The 15,815-nt window shown below is 43.7% G+C and overlaps 1 protein-coding gene across 12 annotated transcripts in view; it reads left to right on the top strand.

The window, feature by feature from the left end:
* Positions 1-7,110: 7,110 nt before the first annotated feature.
* The window catches only part of LOC110512945 (NACHT, LRR and PYD domains-containing protein 1 homolog), a 30,000-nt gene continuing 21,295 nt past the window's right edge, over positions 7,111-15,815 (top strand). For 5 of the 12 annotated variants that reach the window (XM_090188149.1, XM_090188156.1, XM_090188148.1 and 2 more), the window contains exon 1: positions 9,682-9,755. In XM_090188149.1, the coding sequence (XP_090044275.1) occupies positions 9,712-9,755 (44 nt within the window). In that variant the 5' untranslated portion in view covers positions 9,682-9,711. Of the gene's footprint in view, positions 7,188-9,681; positions 9,756-13,033; positions 13,205-15,815 lie in introns of those variants that run through there. The other 7 variants (XM_090188154.1, XM_090188147.1, XM_090188152.1 and 4 more) reach the window with 3 other exon arrangements.

Below are 15,815 nucleotides of genomic sequence, written 5' to 3'. Positions count from 1 at the left end.
CACGTAGCTACATTCTAGCTGCGGGTCCAGTTCTGACGTGTAGGCCTATGTGAGGCGACCCCAAATCCCGAGTTTCGGCTCGATAGGTCATTTGGAGGCCGAGCAGCGAGGGCGTTGCTACGGGGTCCTTGAATGAGATATCGGACAGAAACGTTGGGGTCAGTCTCTATGGGCCAAGGCGGTTTCAATGCACCTAGTTTTGCGACTCTGGGACTTTTCTAAATGTCGTACTTTTCATGTCAAAATGATTTTAAGTCATTGCAAATGTACGAGGCTGTTTCTCGGTCTGAGGCACTTCCGGTTGGCACAGGAAGCTTCAAGTAAACACATATCCTCATTGGGGTGGGCTTTTTACAGAATCCTAGGTTTAAAGTCTTTACGTTAAGAATTGACTGATTTACACAGGGTTGAATGCAGTGTTTATCAAAAACTTCAGGTTGTGTATATCAAAACACCTTTAGGGTGAATTTAATCAACACAGGTAGAGCTCATAGTGGCCTGATGAATTGGCATCGAAGACCGGTTCATAAGACATTCATAACCCACATAGGCTTCAGGTTGAATTTAGGGGAGCAGGTAATGTATTCCTATGGGGAGAGAAGTCATTGCAAACTGTTTGATGTAAACACCTTCTTTTAACTGTTAAGGGTTAATGCCACACGGTCAAGGTTAGGCTTGCACAGATCAGGAGGACCTTAGGAACACCCCTGCGATTGACTTTTCCTCCTCACCCTAACGGCTACGCCGCTGTCCCCCAGGAGCACCTGAAATTTAGGGCCAGGCTTCATTTTGGGCCTACTTTTTTTCACGGTTGCTGCTCTCAGACCGAGTGAGCTACGGTCAAGTGGGGCATCTCGTTGAACTCGGCACGGCCTAGAGACTAGGTTGATGCCATTTGTTTCCCTGTCTGTGATGAGTTCAGCCTGTCTAAGTTTCTAGTACAACTTGTGCTTCCAGAACAGCAGGTATACAGACTACAGCAGGTCTTCATTGTTTATTAATCTACTTCACTTGCTTATGTTAACGTATGTTTCCCATGCCAATTTTTAACCACCGTGAAGGACAGTAAACACAGTGAAGGTTCAACACTTACAAATTAAGTGACGCAGACCAAATCCAAAACCTTAAAAAAAAGCACGACACAAAGAATTACTCAAATAATTATTTTATTAAACATCACAAATACAAACCGTGACATTATAAAGAATCACACCGAACTAGAAAATAGAACAGACCGTTAAGAGTAAATTACACACTATTCACACTTTCGAGATCTGAACAAGCACACACATCGAAATAGAAAACCACACCAAACAAAATCAAAACAGTGTAAATGTGAGACAGTCTTTAACAGTCTGCGGGGAAGAGGAAGTCTCATTGTTGGTCGGCTCCCCTTCCTTCTAGCTGCATCGGGGCTCCCCTCTTTCCTTGTGCGCCTTCTCCTGCAGCTTTCTCCTCCTTGAGGCAATGGCTTATTTGAGTTTGACTGTTTGCAAGCTATGCATCAGCTGAATTCAATGTTTTTTTTTAAACATTTTTCTTATTTTCAATTGATGACCTAGGAACACTGGGTTTAACTGCCTGTTCAGGGGCAGAACAGCAGATTTGGTCCTTGTCAGCTCGGGGGTTTTGAACTTGATCCAGAGACCGCGTCCTTGTATTGGTTTTCGGGGATGTGGATGACGACAGCCGTGGTTGGATGTTCTCGTGTGAAAGACTCTCGTCTGCCCGAGCTACAACCGAGATAGTAGAGCTGCGCATCGATTTGACTGGTGTCGTAACGCAGCCGTGTTCCTGCCTCTGACTGCCATCGTCCTCACTGCTTGAATATGCTTTTGGGGCACAGTCGATAGCGCGCTGGAGGTCGAGGGTTCGAGTCCTGCTCCCTGCCTGTTTCATTACGCTACATTTTACTATCGTTATATTTCTGTGCTACAGAAATTATCTGACAGTTCCAAACTCAATCAGAAGCTTTTCTAAATTGTATTCAAGTAGTTTAATCCATTTAATTCAAGTAGTATAATTGCCATTTGCAAGTACCTATTAAAAGTAATATATTGGAATTATTATTTGGAGCTCTCTCACATATAGTAGGTCTACATAGTACACAGAGGTAGTCAGTATAACAGTCACACGGAACAAATAAAACAGTTCTAAAATCCTCTATGACGTCCTTTCTTTTCTTCGTGTTCAGCTCCAGGTTGTTTCCGCTGCACGTCGTTGTTAGACACTGCGCTTCTTGTCTGGCTATAGGCTGTATCGTCGTTGTTAGTGACGAGACTTATGACGTTTTTAGTCTCACAATGGATTCTGAGGACCCCCTTTTATTATAGTGCTGTGATAATACAAACATACAACCTCCTAATATCTAAACATATTATTTGAAAGACTGAAAACGGAGAGTTCTAGTGACTGACCTGACTTGCCATTTCGGATCCTAATTCATTCGGATAGCCTTCCTAATAAGTGTTATTATAGATATTGAGAGATGATTGTAAACTACTAGAGCACTGTCGAGTGGGGAGTCTTGTCAGACCGAGACACTGAGAATGTAGAGCACAGTCAGTCATGCTGGTGGCTGGCAGCGACGACAGAGCAGAGCGTGACATGCCAGTGTTTTTTCCTGAGGGGATGTGTTTTGTTGATCTTGGATCCACAGAGTGATGGCAGAATGTTCCATTTATTCTATGGATCTTTCCTTCCCGTCTTATTTCTGCCACCATGGCATGATCCAGAGCAGGGCGGTGTAACTGGGTGATTCAACATCACGGTTATAGTGATCGGAAGACACACGGAGGATTTTGCAACAAGTGCAAGTAGGAAAACAGTCATTACACCTTTCCCCTTCATAATCAACGCAGTTCTCTCTGGCAGTGTTCAAGCCTCAGCAGCAGTCAATCGGAGTGTTTCTGGCTGATTTGTTCTTCTGATGACGACGGTTGGCCGCTCCCTTCTGGTTTCTTCGGACAGCTCAGTGTCAGTGAATAGAGACACAGTGCTGGTTTTATAGTGACTTGTATTTCCATTCACTTACAAAAGTGAGACACATTTCTCCAGTAGATTAGTAGTATGTTTCGTCCGGGTAGGTCAACTTACTGTCTACTATTTTCTATCCAGTACAGCTTGGTTTTACAGTGACTGACTTGACTTAACATTGGTCGGACAATTCAGCCGTGGTTGGATGTTCTCATGTGAAAGACTCTCGTCCGCGGAGCTACAACCGAGATAGTAGAGCTGCGCATCGATTTGACTGGTGTCGTAACGCAGCCGTGTTCCTTCCTCTGACTGCCATCGTCCTCACTGAGCCCAGCCTAACTTCTCCGTGCCGGCAACACTACAGCATCTCCTCGAAGTGAAGCCGCTTTTTGAGCTTCAAACCAGCAGACTAATCCAACTAACATATCATATCATAATACCATCGGTCGTACACAATATCATCATATAGTGTAACGAGCCTGAGTTTATAAGCGTGGATAGCGACTCTGCTTGAGTATGCTTTTGGGGCACAGTCGATAGCGCGCTAGACTTCGGGCTAGAAGGTCGAGGGTTCGAGTCCTGCTCCCTGCCTGTTTCATTACGCTATATTTTACTATCGCTATATTTCTGTGCTACAGAAGTTATATGACAGTTCCAAACTCAATCAGAAGCTTTTCTAAATTGTATTCAAGTAGTTTAATCCATTTAATTCAAGTAGTATAATTGCCATTTGCAAGTACCTATTAAAAGTAATATATTGGAATTATTATTTGGAGCTCTCTCACATATAGTAGGTCTACATAGCACACAGAGGTAGACAGTATAACAGTCACACGGAACAAATAAAACATTTATAAAATCCTCTATTATATCCTTTCTTTTATTTTCGTTGTGTTCAGCTCCAGGTTGTTTCCGCTGCACATCGCTGTTAGACACTGCGCTTCTTGTCTGTCTATAGGCTGTATCGTCGTTGTTTATTGACGAGCATTATGACGTTTTTAGTCTCACAATGGATTCTGAGGACCCCCCTTTTATTATAGTGCTGTGATAATACAAACATACAGCCTCCTTAATATCTAAACATATTATTTGAATGACTGAAGACGGAGAGTTCTGCATGAAAGATGTATTTTATTATTGTCAGTGACATGGCACACAACCATTGGTTGATGCAATGTGACGTGTCAATTGTAGGCGGCCTCGTAGGATTTTCAATGGGCTGGGCTGCAGCGGAGCTCAGCATTTCTTCCGAGTCTCTCTCCCCCCTCAGCTATGCTGGTGTGTAAGGGGTGAAGTTCACAATGGGAGCCGAGACTATCGCACGGTGGCAGTAGAGAGACACCGATGAAGTTTGTATCAGTCATGCTGGTGGCTGGCAGCGACGGCAGAGCAGAGCGTTGCATGCCAGTGTTTTTTCCTGATGGGATGTGTTTTCTTGGTCTTGGATCCACGGAGTGATGGCAGAATGTTCCATTTATTCTATAGATCTTTCCTTCCCGTCTTATTTCTGCCACCATGGCATGATCCAGAGCAGGGCGGTGTAACTGGGTGATTCAACATCACTGTTATAGTGATAGGAAGAGACACGGAGGATTTTGCAACAAGTGCAAGTAGGAAAACAGTCATTACACCTTTCCCCTTCATAATCAACGCAGTTCTCTCTGGCAGTGTTCAAGCCTCAGCAGCAGTCAATCGGAGTGTTTCTGGCTGATTTGTTCTTCTGATGACGACGGTTGGCCGCTCCCTTCTGGTTTCTTCGGACAGCTCAGTGTCAGTGAATAGAGACACAGTGCTGGTTTTATAGTGACTTGTATTTCCATTCACTTACAAAAGGGAGACATACATTTCGCCTGTAGATTGGTAGTATGCTTCGTCCGGTAAGGTTAATTTACTCTACCATTTTCTATCCAATACAGCTTGGTTTTCTAGTGACTGACCTGACTTGCCATTTCGGATCCTAATTCATTCGGATAGCCTTCCTAATAAGTGTTATTATAGATATTGAGAGATGATTGTAAACTACTAGAGCACTGTCGAGTGGGGAGTCTTGTCAGACCGAGACACTGAGAATGTAGAGCACAGCCATTCATGCTGGTGGCTGGCAGCGACGACAGAGCAGAGCGTGACATGCCAGTGTTTTTTCCCGAGGGGATGTGTTTTCTTGGTCTTGGATCCACGGAGTGATGGCAGAATGTTCCATTTATTCTATGGATCTTTCCTTCCCGTCTTATTTCTGCCACCATGGCATGATCCAGAGCAGGGCGGTGTAACTTGGCGATTCAACATCACTGTTATAGTGATGGGAAGAGATACGGAGGATTTTGCAACAAGTGCAAGTAGGAAAACAGTCATTACACCTTTCCCCTTCATAATCAACGCAGTTCTCTCTGGCAGTGTTCAAGCCTCAGCAGCAGTCAATCGGAGTGTTTATGACTTCTGGCTGATTTGTTCTTTTTCTGATGATGACGGTTGGCAGCTCCCTTCTGGTTTCGTTTTACAGCTCAGAGTGTCAGTGAGTAGAGACACAGTGGTGGTTTTATAGTGACTTGTATTTCAAGTGACAAGCATTTCGCTACACTACAAGCATTTCGCTACACTCCCATTAACATCTGCTAACCATGTGTATGTGACAAATAAATTTGATTTATTTCCATTCACTTACAAAAGTGAGACACATTTCTCCAGTAGATTAGTAGTATGCTTCGTCCGGGTAGGTCAACTTACTGTCTACTATTTTCTATCCAGTACAGCTTGGTTTTACAGTGACTGACTTGACTTAACATTGGTCGGACAATTCAGCCGTGGTTGGATGTTCTCATGTGAAAGACTCTCGTCCGCGGAGCTACAACCGAGATAGTAGAGCTGCGCATCGATTTGACTGGTGTCGTAACGCAGCCGTGTTCCTTCCTCTGACTGCCATCGTCCTCACAGAGCCCAGCCTAACTTCTCCGTGCCGGCAACACTACAGCATCTCCTCGGAGTGAAGCCGCTTTTTGAGCTTCAAACCAGCAGACTAATCCAACTAACATATCATATCATAATACCATCGGTCGTACACAATATCATCATATAGTGTAACGAGCCTGGGTTTATAAGCGTGGATAGCGACTCTCTGCTTGAGTATGCTTTTGGGGCACAGTCGATAGCGCGCTAGACTTCGGGCTAGAAGGTCGAGGGTTCGAGTCCTGCTCCCTGCCTGTTTCATTACGCTATATTTTACTATCGCTATATTTCTGTGCTACAGAAATTATATGACAGTTCCAAACTCAATCCGAAGCTTTTCTAAATTGTATTCAAGTAGTTTAATCAATTTTATTCAAGTAGTATAATTGCCATTTGCAAGTACCTATTAAAAGTAATATATTGGAATTATTATTTGGAGCTCTCTCACATAGGTCAGTAGGTCTACATAGCACACAGAGGTAGACAGTATAACAGTCACACGGAACAAATAAAACAGTTCTAAAATCCTCTATTATATCCTTTATTTTCGTTGTGTTCAGCTCCAGGTTGTTTCCGCTGCACATCGCTGTTAGACACTGCGCTTCTTGTCTGTCTATAGGCTGTATCGTCGTTGTTAGTGACGAGACTTATGACGTTTTTAGTCTCACAATGGATTCTGAGGACCCCCTTTTATTATAGTGCTGTGATAATACAAACATACAACCTCCTAATATCTAAACATATTATTTGAAAGACTGAAAACGGAGAGTTCTGCATGAAAGATGTATTTTATTATTGTCAGTGACATGGCACACAACCATTGGTTGATGCAATGTAGCGTGTCAATTGTAGGCGGCCTCGTAGGATTTTCAATGGGCTGGGCTGCAGCGGAGCTCAGCATTTCTTCCGAGTCTCTCTCCCCCCTCAGCTATGCTGGTGTGTAAGGGGTGAAGTTCTCAATGGGAGCCGAGACTATCGCACGGTGCCAGTAGAGAGACGCCGATGAAGTGTGTGTCAGTCTTGCTGGTGGCTGGCAGCGACGACAGAGCAGAGCGTGACATGGCAGTGTTTTTTCCTGATTGGATGTGTTTTCTTGGTCTTGGATCCACGGAGTGATGGCAGAATGTTCCATTTATTCTATGGATCTTTCCTTCCCGTCTTATTTCTGCCACCATGGCATGATCCAGAGCAGGGCGGTGTAACTGGGTGATTCAACATCACTGTTATAGTGATGGGAAGAGACACGGAGGATTTTGCAACAAGTGCAAGTAGGAAAACAGTCATTACACCTTTCCCCTTCATAATCATCGCAGTTCTCTCTGGCAGTGTTCAAGCCTCAGCAGCAGTCAATCGGAGTGTTTCTGGCTGATTTGTTCTTCTGATGATGATGGTTGGCCGCTCCCTTCTGGTTTCTTCGGACAGCTCAGTGTCAGTGAATAGAGACACAGTGCTGGTTTTATAGTGACTTGTATTTCCATTCACTTACAAAAGGGAGACATACATTTCGCCTGTAGATTGGTAGTATGCTTCGTCCGGTAAGGTTAATTTACTCTACCATTTTCTATCCAATACAGCTTGGTTTTCTAGTGACTGACCTGACTTGCCATTTCGGATCCTAATTCATTCGGATAGCCTTCCTAATAAGTGTTATTATAGATATTGAGAGATGATTGTAGCCTACTAGAGCACTGTCGAGTGGGGAGTCTTGTCAGACCGAGACACTGAGAATGTAGAGCACAGTCAGTCATGCTGGTGGCTGGCAGCGACGGCAGAGCAGAGCGTGACATGCCAGTGTTTTTTCCTGAGGGGATGTGTTTTCTTGGTCTTGGATCCACGGAGTGATGGCAGAATGTTCCATTTATTCTATGGATCTTTCCTTCCCGTCTTATTTCTGCCACCATGGCATGATCCAGAGCAGGGCGGTGTAACTGGGTGATTCAAAATCACGGTTATAGTGATCGGAAGAGACACGGAAGATTTTGCAACAAGTGCAAGTAGGAAAACAGTCATTACACCTTTCCCCTTCATAATCAACGCAGTTCTCTCTGGCAGTGTTCAAGCCTCAGCAGCAGTCAATCGGAGTGTTTCTGGCTGATTTGTTCTTCTGATGATGACGGTTGGCAGCTCCCTTCTGGTTTCGTTTTACAGCGCAGTGTCAGTGAGTAGTGCTGGTTATATAGTGACTTGTATTTCCATTCACTTACATCCACGGTTTCATCCAACCGAGGTCGTTTTATCCAGCCGGCGCGTTATATCCGAACGAGGCCGTTATATCCAACCGAGGCCGTTTTTTCCAACCGAGGTTGTTTCTCAGTTTTTATTTTTATTATTATTATTTTTTCCGAACATGACTCTAGTATGCAGTGTGATATACTATTGAAATGTGAAATTAAATACATTTTTTTATTATATTCTGGTTGGTTTGTTTCCGTTTTATTCAACAAAGCACCACCTTGTACACATAAGCATACATAGATTTTTTTACATATTTTTTTGAAAAATATTTTTTTAGTTTAATTTCACATTCAAATACAATTACAAATTCAGTGCATAACATGGATACTTACAAACAGTATCAAAAAGTACCGTAACAATATAAGAATATCAAAGCTCCTAAAAAAAAGTGCTGTTCTGCAGATACGGTTTCGGGCTGGGATGGAAATGAATGAACAGATTTCAAGCTTTGACAAGTTTAGAAAAAACAGTCATGGGAGATGTTCACTCTTACACCGTCGCTGACAGACTGAGAGCGTTTTGGTTCTGGGACTATGAACGGGGCGGAGCTATCTTAGCTATCCAATCATAGCTGACTGGCACATCCCACCACGCCTCTATTTTCCGAACATGACTCTAGTATGCAGCTACGGCTGAGCTATCCAACAGTGGCCGATACAGCTATCCACTCCCGGCTGACTCCTCCAACCATGGCTGTATTCTGAAGTGTCCAACCGTGGCTCTGTTATCTATTCCTAACCAACAATGAATCTCGAGAGCTGGAGAGGCGCCAAGTTCATGTAGGGAAAGCCCATGGAAATTGACTACAGATAAGACTTGTGCTGTTTCATATTGTCATACTCTGCTTTCTTAAATGTATATTCTGTCCATGACCGAGGATATATAATTTTGTAATGTGAAAATAAAGACATGACTATATTCTGGTTGGTATGTTTCTGTTTTAATTAATCAAAGCGCATTGTACACATGAGCATACATAGATACGGTTTCGGCCTGGGATGGAAATAACCGAACCATCTTCAAGCTTTGACAATTTTATAAATAATAGTTACGGGAGATGCACGGTCTTGCACGGTCGCTGACAGACTGAGAGCGTAGCTGACTGGTACATTCCACCACGCCTCTATTTTCCGAACATGACTCTAGTATGCAGCTACTGCTGAGCCATCCAACAGTGGCCGATACAGCTATCCACTCCCGGCTGACTCCTCCAACCATTCCTGTATTCTGAAGTGTCCGACCGTGGCTCTATTATCTATTCCCAACCAACAACCCATCCTATCATGTTACCACAACAACAGAGAAATTACCGTCTAGTGTCCTCCTGCCAAACCTGGTTGTCACTCTGCCCTCTCCTGGTAGCACTGCAAAACCTCACTCAATCAAATCCTGAAATAAAATATAAATCCACTTTTACCAGAAAATCACATTATATGGGCTGAATACTTACATGAAGTGTATGGAGACTTTACATGACATAAATATATATAAAATAAACTTATACGTGTTAAACCCGCCCACTGTGTTGAAACAGGAAGTACATTTATAAGGAAGTAGATGAATAAATGGACACCATCGGCCGAAGAAAACATGTTTCTGAGGTTTGTAAGCTTTCTTATACAATGTTATGTAGAGACGTGTTTTTGGAGAAGTTAGGCCATCACAGAGAAAGGTGATTTAGGGTGTAGGGTGTAAGACATGTAAGACATCCGCACAATTCTTATATTATTACATTACTGATTTCAACTTTCAATAATGATATGTTTAGGCTTCCTTACATTGATGCTGATTCATATTGATGATGTTATATTATAGGCTACAGGGCTATGAGGTAGGGTATGGGGCTATGAGGTAGGGTATGGGCGATTGGCTGCACATGATCTTGATCATAATTTATTTAAATAAAATGTAAAAATGCACCAATTGTTTTCTCTCCCCAATTTCGTTGCATCCAATTGGTAGTTAGTCTTGTCTCATCGCTGTATCTCCCGTACGGACTCCGGAGAAGCGAATCCCGAGAGTCGTGCGTTCTCCGTAATCACAACCCAGCCAAGCCTGAAATTTCCTTCCCTAACTATTTCCCGACAAAAATATAACTGCCAAAGGGGCGGAGTTAGCCTGCAGAGTTCTGCCAAACTATCCAGGTTTGTGACCAAACTATTTGAGCTTCTACTTTTAAAAATCCACCTTTCCAGAAACAAGTCTCTCACGGACGAGTAATCTAACCTAACAATTTCACAACAATTACCTTACACACACAAGTGTAAAGGAATAAATAAGAATATGTACATAAAAAAAATATATGAATGAGTGATGGTATAGAATGGCATAAATAAGATGCAGTAGATGGTATAGAGTACAGTATATACATATGAGATGAGTAATGTAGGGTATGTAAACTTATATAAGTGGCATTGTTTAAAGTGTCGAGTGATACATTTATCACATCAATTTTTCCATTATTAAAGTGGCTGGAGTTGAGTCAGTATGTTGAGAGCAGCCACTCAATGTTCGGGATGGCTGTTTAACAGTCTGATGGCCTTGAAATAGAAGCTGTTTTTCAGTCTCTCGGTCCCAGCTTTGATGCACCTGTCCTGACCTCGCCTTCTGGATGATAGTGGGGTGAACAGGCAGTGGCTTGGGTGGTTGTTGTCCTTGATGATCTTTTTGGCCTTCCTGTGACATCGGGTGGTGTAGGTGTCCTGGAGGGCAGGTAGTTTGCCCCCGGTGATGCGTTGTGCAGACCTCCCTAACCTCTGGAGAGCCTTACGGTTATGGGCGGAGCAGTTGCTGTACCAGGCGGTGATACAGCCTGACAGGATGCTCTCGATTGTGCATCTGTAGAAGTTTGTGAGTGTTTTTTGGTGACAAGCCAAATTTCTTCAGCCTCCTGAGGTTGAAGAGGCGCTGCTGCGCCTTCTTCACGATGCTGTCTGTGTGGGTGGACCAATTCAGTTTGTCTGTGATGTGTACGCCGAGGAACTTAAAACGTACTACCCTCTCCACTACTGTTCCATCGATGTGGATAGGGGGGTGTTCCCTCTGCTGTTTCCTGAAATCCACAATCAATGATGTGATGATGGTCCTATGATACACCTGAGATAATGATGAGATAATGGCCCTATGATACACCTGAGATAATGGCCCTATGATACACCTGTGTGGTTGGACCATTTCAGTTTGTCCGTGATGTGTACGCTGAGGAACTTAAAACGTTCTACTGTCCCGTCGATGTGGATAGGGGGATGCTCCCTCTGCTGTTTCCTGAAGTCCAAGATCATCTCCTTTGTTTTGTTGACGTTGAGTGTGAGGTTATTTTCCTGACACCACACTCCGAGGGCCCTCACCTCCTCCTTGTAGGCCGTCTCGTCGTTGTTGGTAATCAAGCCTACCACTGTAGAATTTAGGGAGCCTTGTTTTCAGATTAGCCTTGTTAAAATACACAGCTACAATAAATGCAGCCTCAGGATATGTGGTTTCCAGTTTACATAGAGTCAAATGAAGTTCGTTCAGGGCCATCTGCTTGGGGGGGATATATGCGGCTGTGTTTATGATCAACGGGAATTCTGTAGGTAGATAATGCGGTTGGCATTTGATTGTGAGGAATTCTAAGTCAGGTGAACAGAAGGACTTGAGTTCCTGTATGTTGTTATGATCACACCACATCTTGTTAATCATATAAGGCATACACCCCCGCCCTTCTTCTTACCAGAAAGATGCTTGTTTCTGTCAGCGCAATGCATGAAGAAACCAGCTGGCTGTACCGACTCCGATAGTGTATCTCGAGTGAGCCATGTTTCCGTGTCTCTCTGGAAGGCTCCCCACGGATTTCATCTACCTTGTTGTCAAGAGACTGGACATTGGCGAGAAGAATGCTAGGGAGTGGTGCGCGATGTGCCTGTCTCCGGAGCCTGACCAGAAGACCGCTCCGTCTGCCCCTTTTACGGCGACGTTGGCTGGGATCCGATCCATTGTCCTGGGTAGTGGTCAAAACACAAGATCCGCTTTTGGAAAGTCATATTCCTGGTCGTAATGATGGTGAGTTGACGTTGCTCTTATATCCAATAGTTCCTCCCGACTGTGTGTGATAAAAACCTAAGATTACCTGGGGTAACAATGTAAGAAATAACACATCAAAAAATAAAAAAATACTGCATAGTTTCCTAGGAACGAGAAGAGAAGCGAGGCGGCCATCTCTGTCGGTGCCTCATTGCCTGCATCCGTAATGGGTCTGCGGTCAAACGACCACCCCTCATCACTGTCAAACGCTCCCTAGAACACTTCAGCGAGCAGGCCTTTCTAATCGACCTGGCCCGGGTATTCTGGAAGGATATTGATCTCATTATGTCAGTAGAGGATGCCTGGTTATTCCTTAAAAGTGTTTTCCTCACCATCTTAAATAAGCATGCCCCATTCAAAAAAATGTAGAACCAGGAACAGATATAGCCCTTGGTTCAATCCAGACCTGACTGCTCTTGACCAGCACAAAAACATCCTGTGGCATTCTGCATTAGCATCGAATAGCCCCCGCGATATGCAACTTTTCAGGGAAGTTAGGAACCAATACACACAGGCAGTTAGGAAAGCAAAGGCTAGCTTTTTCAAACAGAAATTTGCATCCTGTAGCACAAACTCCAAAAAGTTCTGGGACACTAAAGTCTATGGAGAATAAGAGCACCTCCTCCCAGCTGGCCACTGCACTGAGGCTAGGAAACACTGTCACCACCGATAAATCCGTGATAATTGAGAATGTCAAAAAGCATTTTTCTACGGCTGGCCATGCTTTCCACCTGGCTACCCCAACCCAGGTCCACAGCCCTGCACCCCTCCCAATAGCAACTTGCCCAAGCCTCCCCATTTCTCATTCACCCAAATCCAGATAGCTGATGAGTCTCTGTGGGGAGAGAGAGGAGGGGACCACTGCCTCTGAAATGAGTCTCTCTGGGGAGAGCGAGAAGAGAGGCACTGCCTCTAAGAGGAAGTATTCTGACCGAGAGGAAGGGGCCACACCCACTAAAAAGAGTCTGCCTCAAGACACCAGTTCTAAGAGGTAAGAGAGAAATTGTAAATATAGTTATTTTAAAGATATACAACTAATTTGAAGGGAAGTGTTTCCAAATTACATAACATGTAGGCCTATATCATTAAGTAAAAAAATCATAGGACCAACTGCAAACACAAGCTAGGTTTCTATCCAACTGGTAACAAGCTAGGTTTCTATCCAACTGGTAACAGGCTAGGTTTCTATCCAACTGGTAACAGGCAAGGTTTCTATCCAACTGGTAACAGGCTAGGTTTCTATCCAACTGGTAACAGGCAAGGTTACCATCCATCTGTTAACAGGCTAGGTTTCTATCCAACTGGTAACAGGCTAGGTTTCTATCCAACTGGTAACAGGCTAGGTTTCTATCCAACTGGTAACAGGCAAGGTTACCATCCATCTGTTAACAGGCTAGGTTTCTATCCAACTGGTAACAGGCTAGGTTTCTATCCAACTGGTAACAGGCTAGGTTTCTATCCAACTGGTAACAGGCTAGGTTTCTATCCAACTGGTAACAAGCTAGGTTTCTATCCAACTGGTAACAAGCTAGGTTTCTATCCAACTGGTAACAGGCTAGGTTTCTATCCAACTGGTAACAGGCTAGGTTTCTATCCAACTGGTAACAAGCTATGTTTCTATCCAACTGGTAACAATCTATCCAACTGGTAACAGGCTAGGTTACCATCCAACTGGTAACAGGCTAGGTTACCATCCAACTGGTAACAAGCTAGGTTTCTATCCAACTGGTAACAGGCTATGTTTCTATCCAACTGGTAACAGGCTAGGTTTCTATCCAACTGGTAACAGGCTAGGTTACCATCCAACTGGTAACAAGCTAGGTTTCTATCCAACTGGTAACAGGCTAGGTTTCTATCCAACTGGTAACAGGCTAGGTTTCTATCCAACTGGTAACAAGCTATGTTTCTATCCAACTGGTAACAATCTATCCAACTGGTAACAGGCTAGGTTACCATCCAACTGGTAACAGGCTAGGTTTCTATCCAACTGGTAACAGGCTAGGTTTCTATCCAACTGGTAACAGGCTAGGTTTCTATCCAACTGGTAACAGGCTAGGTTTCTATCCAACTGGTAACAAGCTAGGTTTCTATCCAACTGGTAACAGGCTAGGTTTCTATCCAACTGGTAACAGGCTAGGTTTCTATCCAACTGGTAACAGGCTAGGTTTCTATCCAACTGGTAACAGGCTAGGTTTCTATCCATCTGTTAACAGGCTAGGTTTCTATCCAACTGGTATGGTAACAGGCTAGGTTTCTATCCAACTGGTAACAGGCTAGGTTTCTATCCAACTGGTAACAGGCTAGGTTTCTATCCAACTGGTAACAAGCTAGGTTTCTATCCAACTGGTAACAGGCTAGGTTTCTATCCAACTTGTAACAAGCTAGGTTTCTATCCAACTGGTAACAGGCTAGGTTTCTATCCAACTGGTAACAAGCTAGGTTTTTATCCAACTGGTAACAGGCTAGGTTTCTATCCAACTGGTAACAAGCTAGGTTTCTATCCAACTGGTAACAGGTTAGGTTTCTATCCGACTGGTAACAAGCTAGGTTTCTATCCAACTGGTAACAGGCTAGGTTTCTATCCAACTGGTATGGGAACAGGCTAGGTTTCTATCCAACTGGTATGGTAACAGGCTAGGTTTCTATCCAACTGGTAACAGGCTAGGTTTCTATCCAACTGGTAACAGGCTAGGTTTCTATTCAACTGGTAACAGGCTAGGTTTCTATCCAACTGGTAACAAGCTAGGTTTCTGTCCAACTGGTAACAAGCTAGGTTTCTATCCAACTGGTAACAGGCTATGTTTCTATCCAACTGGTAACAGGCTAGGTTTCTATCCAACTGGTAACAGGCTAGGTTACCATCCAACTGGTAACAAGCTAGGTTTCTATCCAACTGGTAACAGGCTAGGTTTCTATCCAACTGGTAACAGGCTAGGTTTCTATCCAACTGGTAACAAGCTATGTTTCTATCCAACTGGTAACAATCTATCCAACTGGTAACAGGCTAGGTTACCATCCAACTGGTAACAGGCTAGGTTTCTATCCAACTGGTAACAGGCTAGGTTTCTATCCAACTGGTAACAGGCTAGGTTTCTATCCAACTGGTAACAGGCTAGGTTTCTATCCAACTGGTAACAAGCTAGGTTTCTATCCAACTGGTAACAGGCTAGGTTTCTATCCAACTGGTAACAGGCTAGGTTTCTATCCAACTGGTAACAGGCTAGGTTTCTATCCAACTGGTAACAGGCTAGGTTTCTATCCATCTGTTAACAGGCTAGGTTTCTATCCAACTGGTATGGTAACAGGCTAGGTTTCTATCCAACTGGTAACAGGCTAGGTTTCTATCCAACTGGTAACAGGCTAGTTTTCTATCCAACTGGTAACAAGCTAGGTTTCTATCCAACTGGTAACAGGCTAGGTTTCTATCCAACTTGTAACAAGCTAGGTTTCTATCCAACTGGTAACAGGCTAGGTTTCTATCCAACTGGTAACAAGCTGGGTTTTTATCCAACTGGTAACAGGCTAGGTTTCTATCCAACTGGTAACAAGCTAGGTTTCTATCCAACTGGTAACAGGTTAGGTTTCTATCCGACTGGTAACAA

The sequence above is a fragment of the Oncorhynchus mykiss genome, chromosome 10, assembly GCF_057628025.1.
Source record: "Oncorhynchus mykiss isolate SJ-2025 chromosome 10, ASM5762802v1, whole genome shotgun sequence".
In the NCBI taxonomy this organism is placed as follows: domain Eukaryota; kingdom Metazoa; phylum Chordata; class Actinopteri; order Salmoniformes; family Salmonidae; genus Oncorhynchus; species Oncorhynchus mykiss.
The sequence above is the reverse complement of the archived record's forward strand: the minus strand, read 5'-3'. Positions and strand labels throughout refer to the sequence as shown.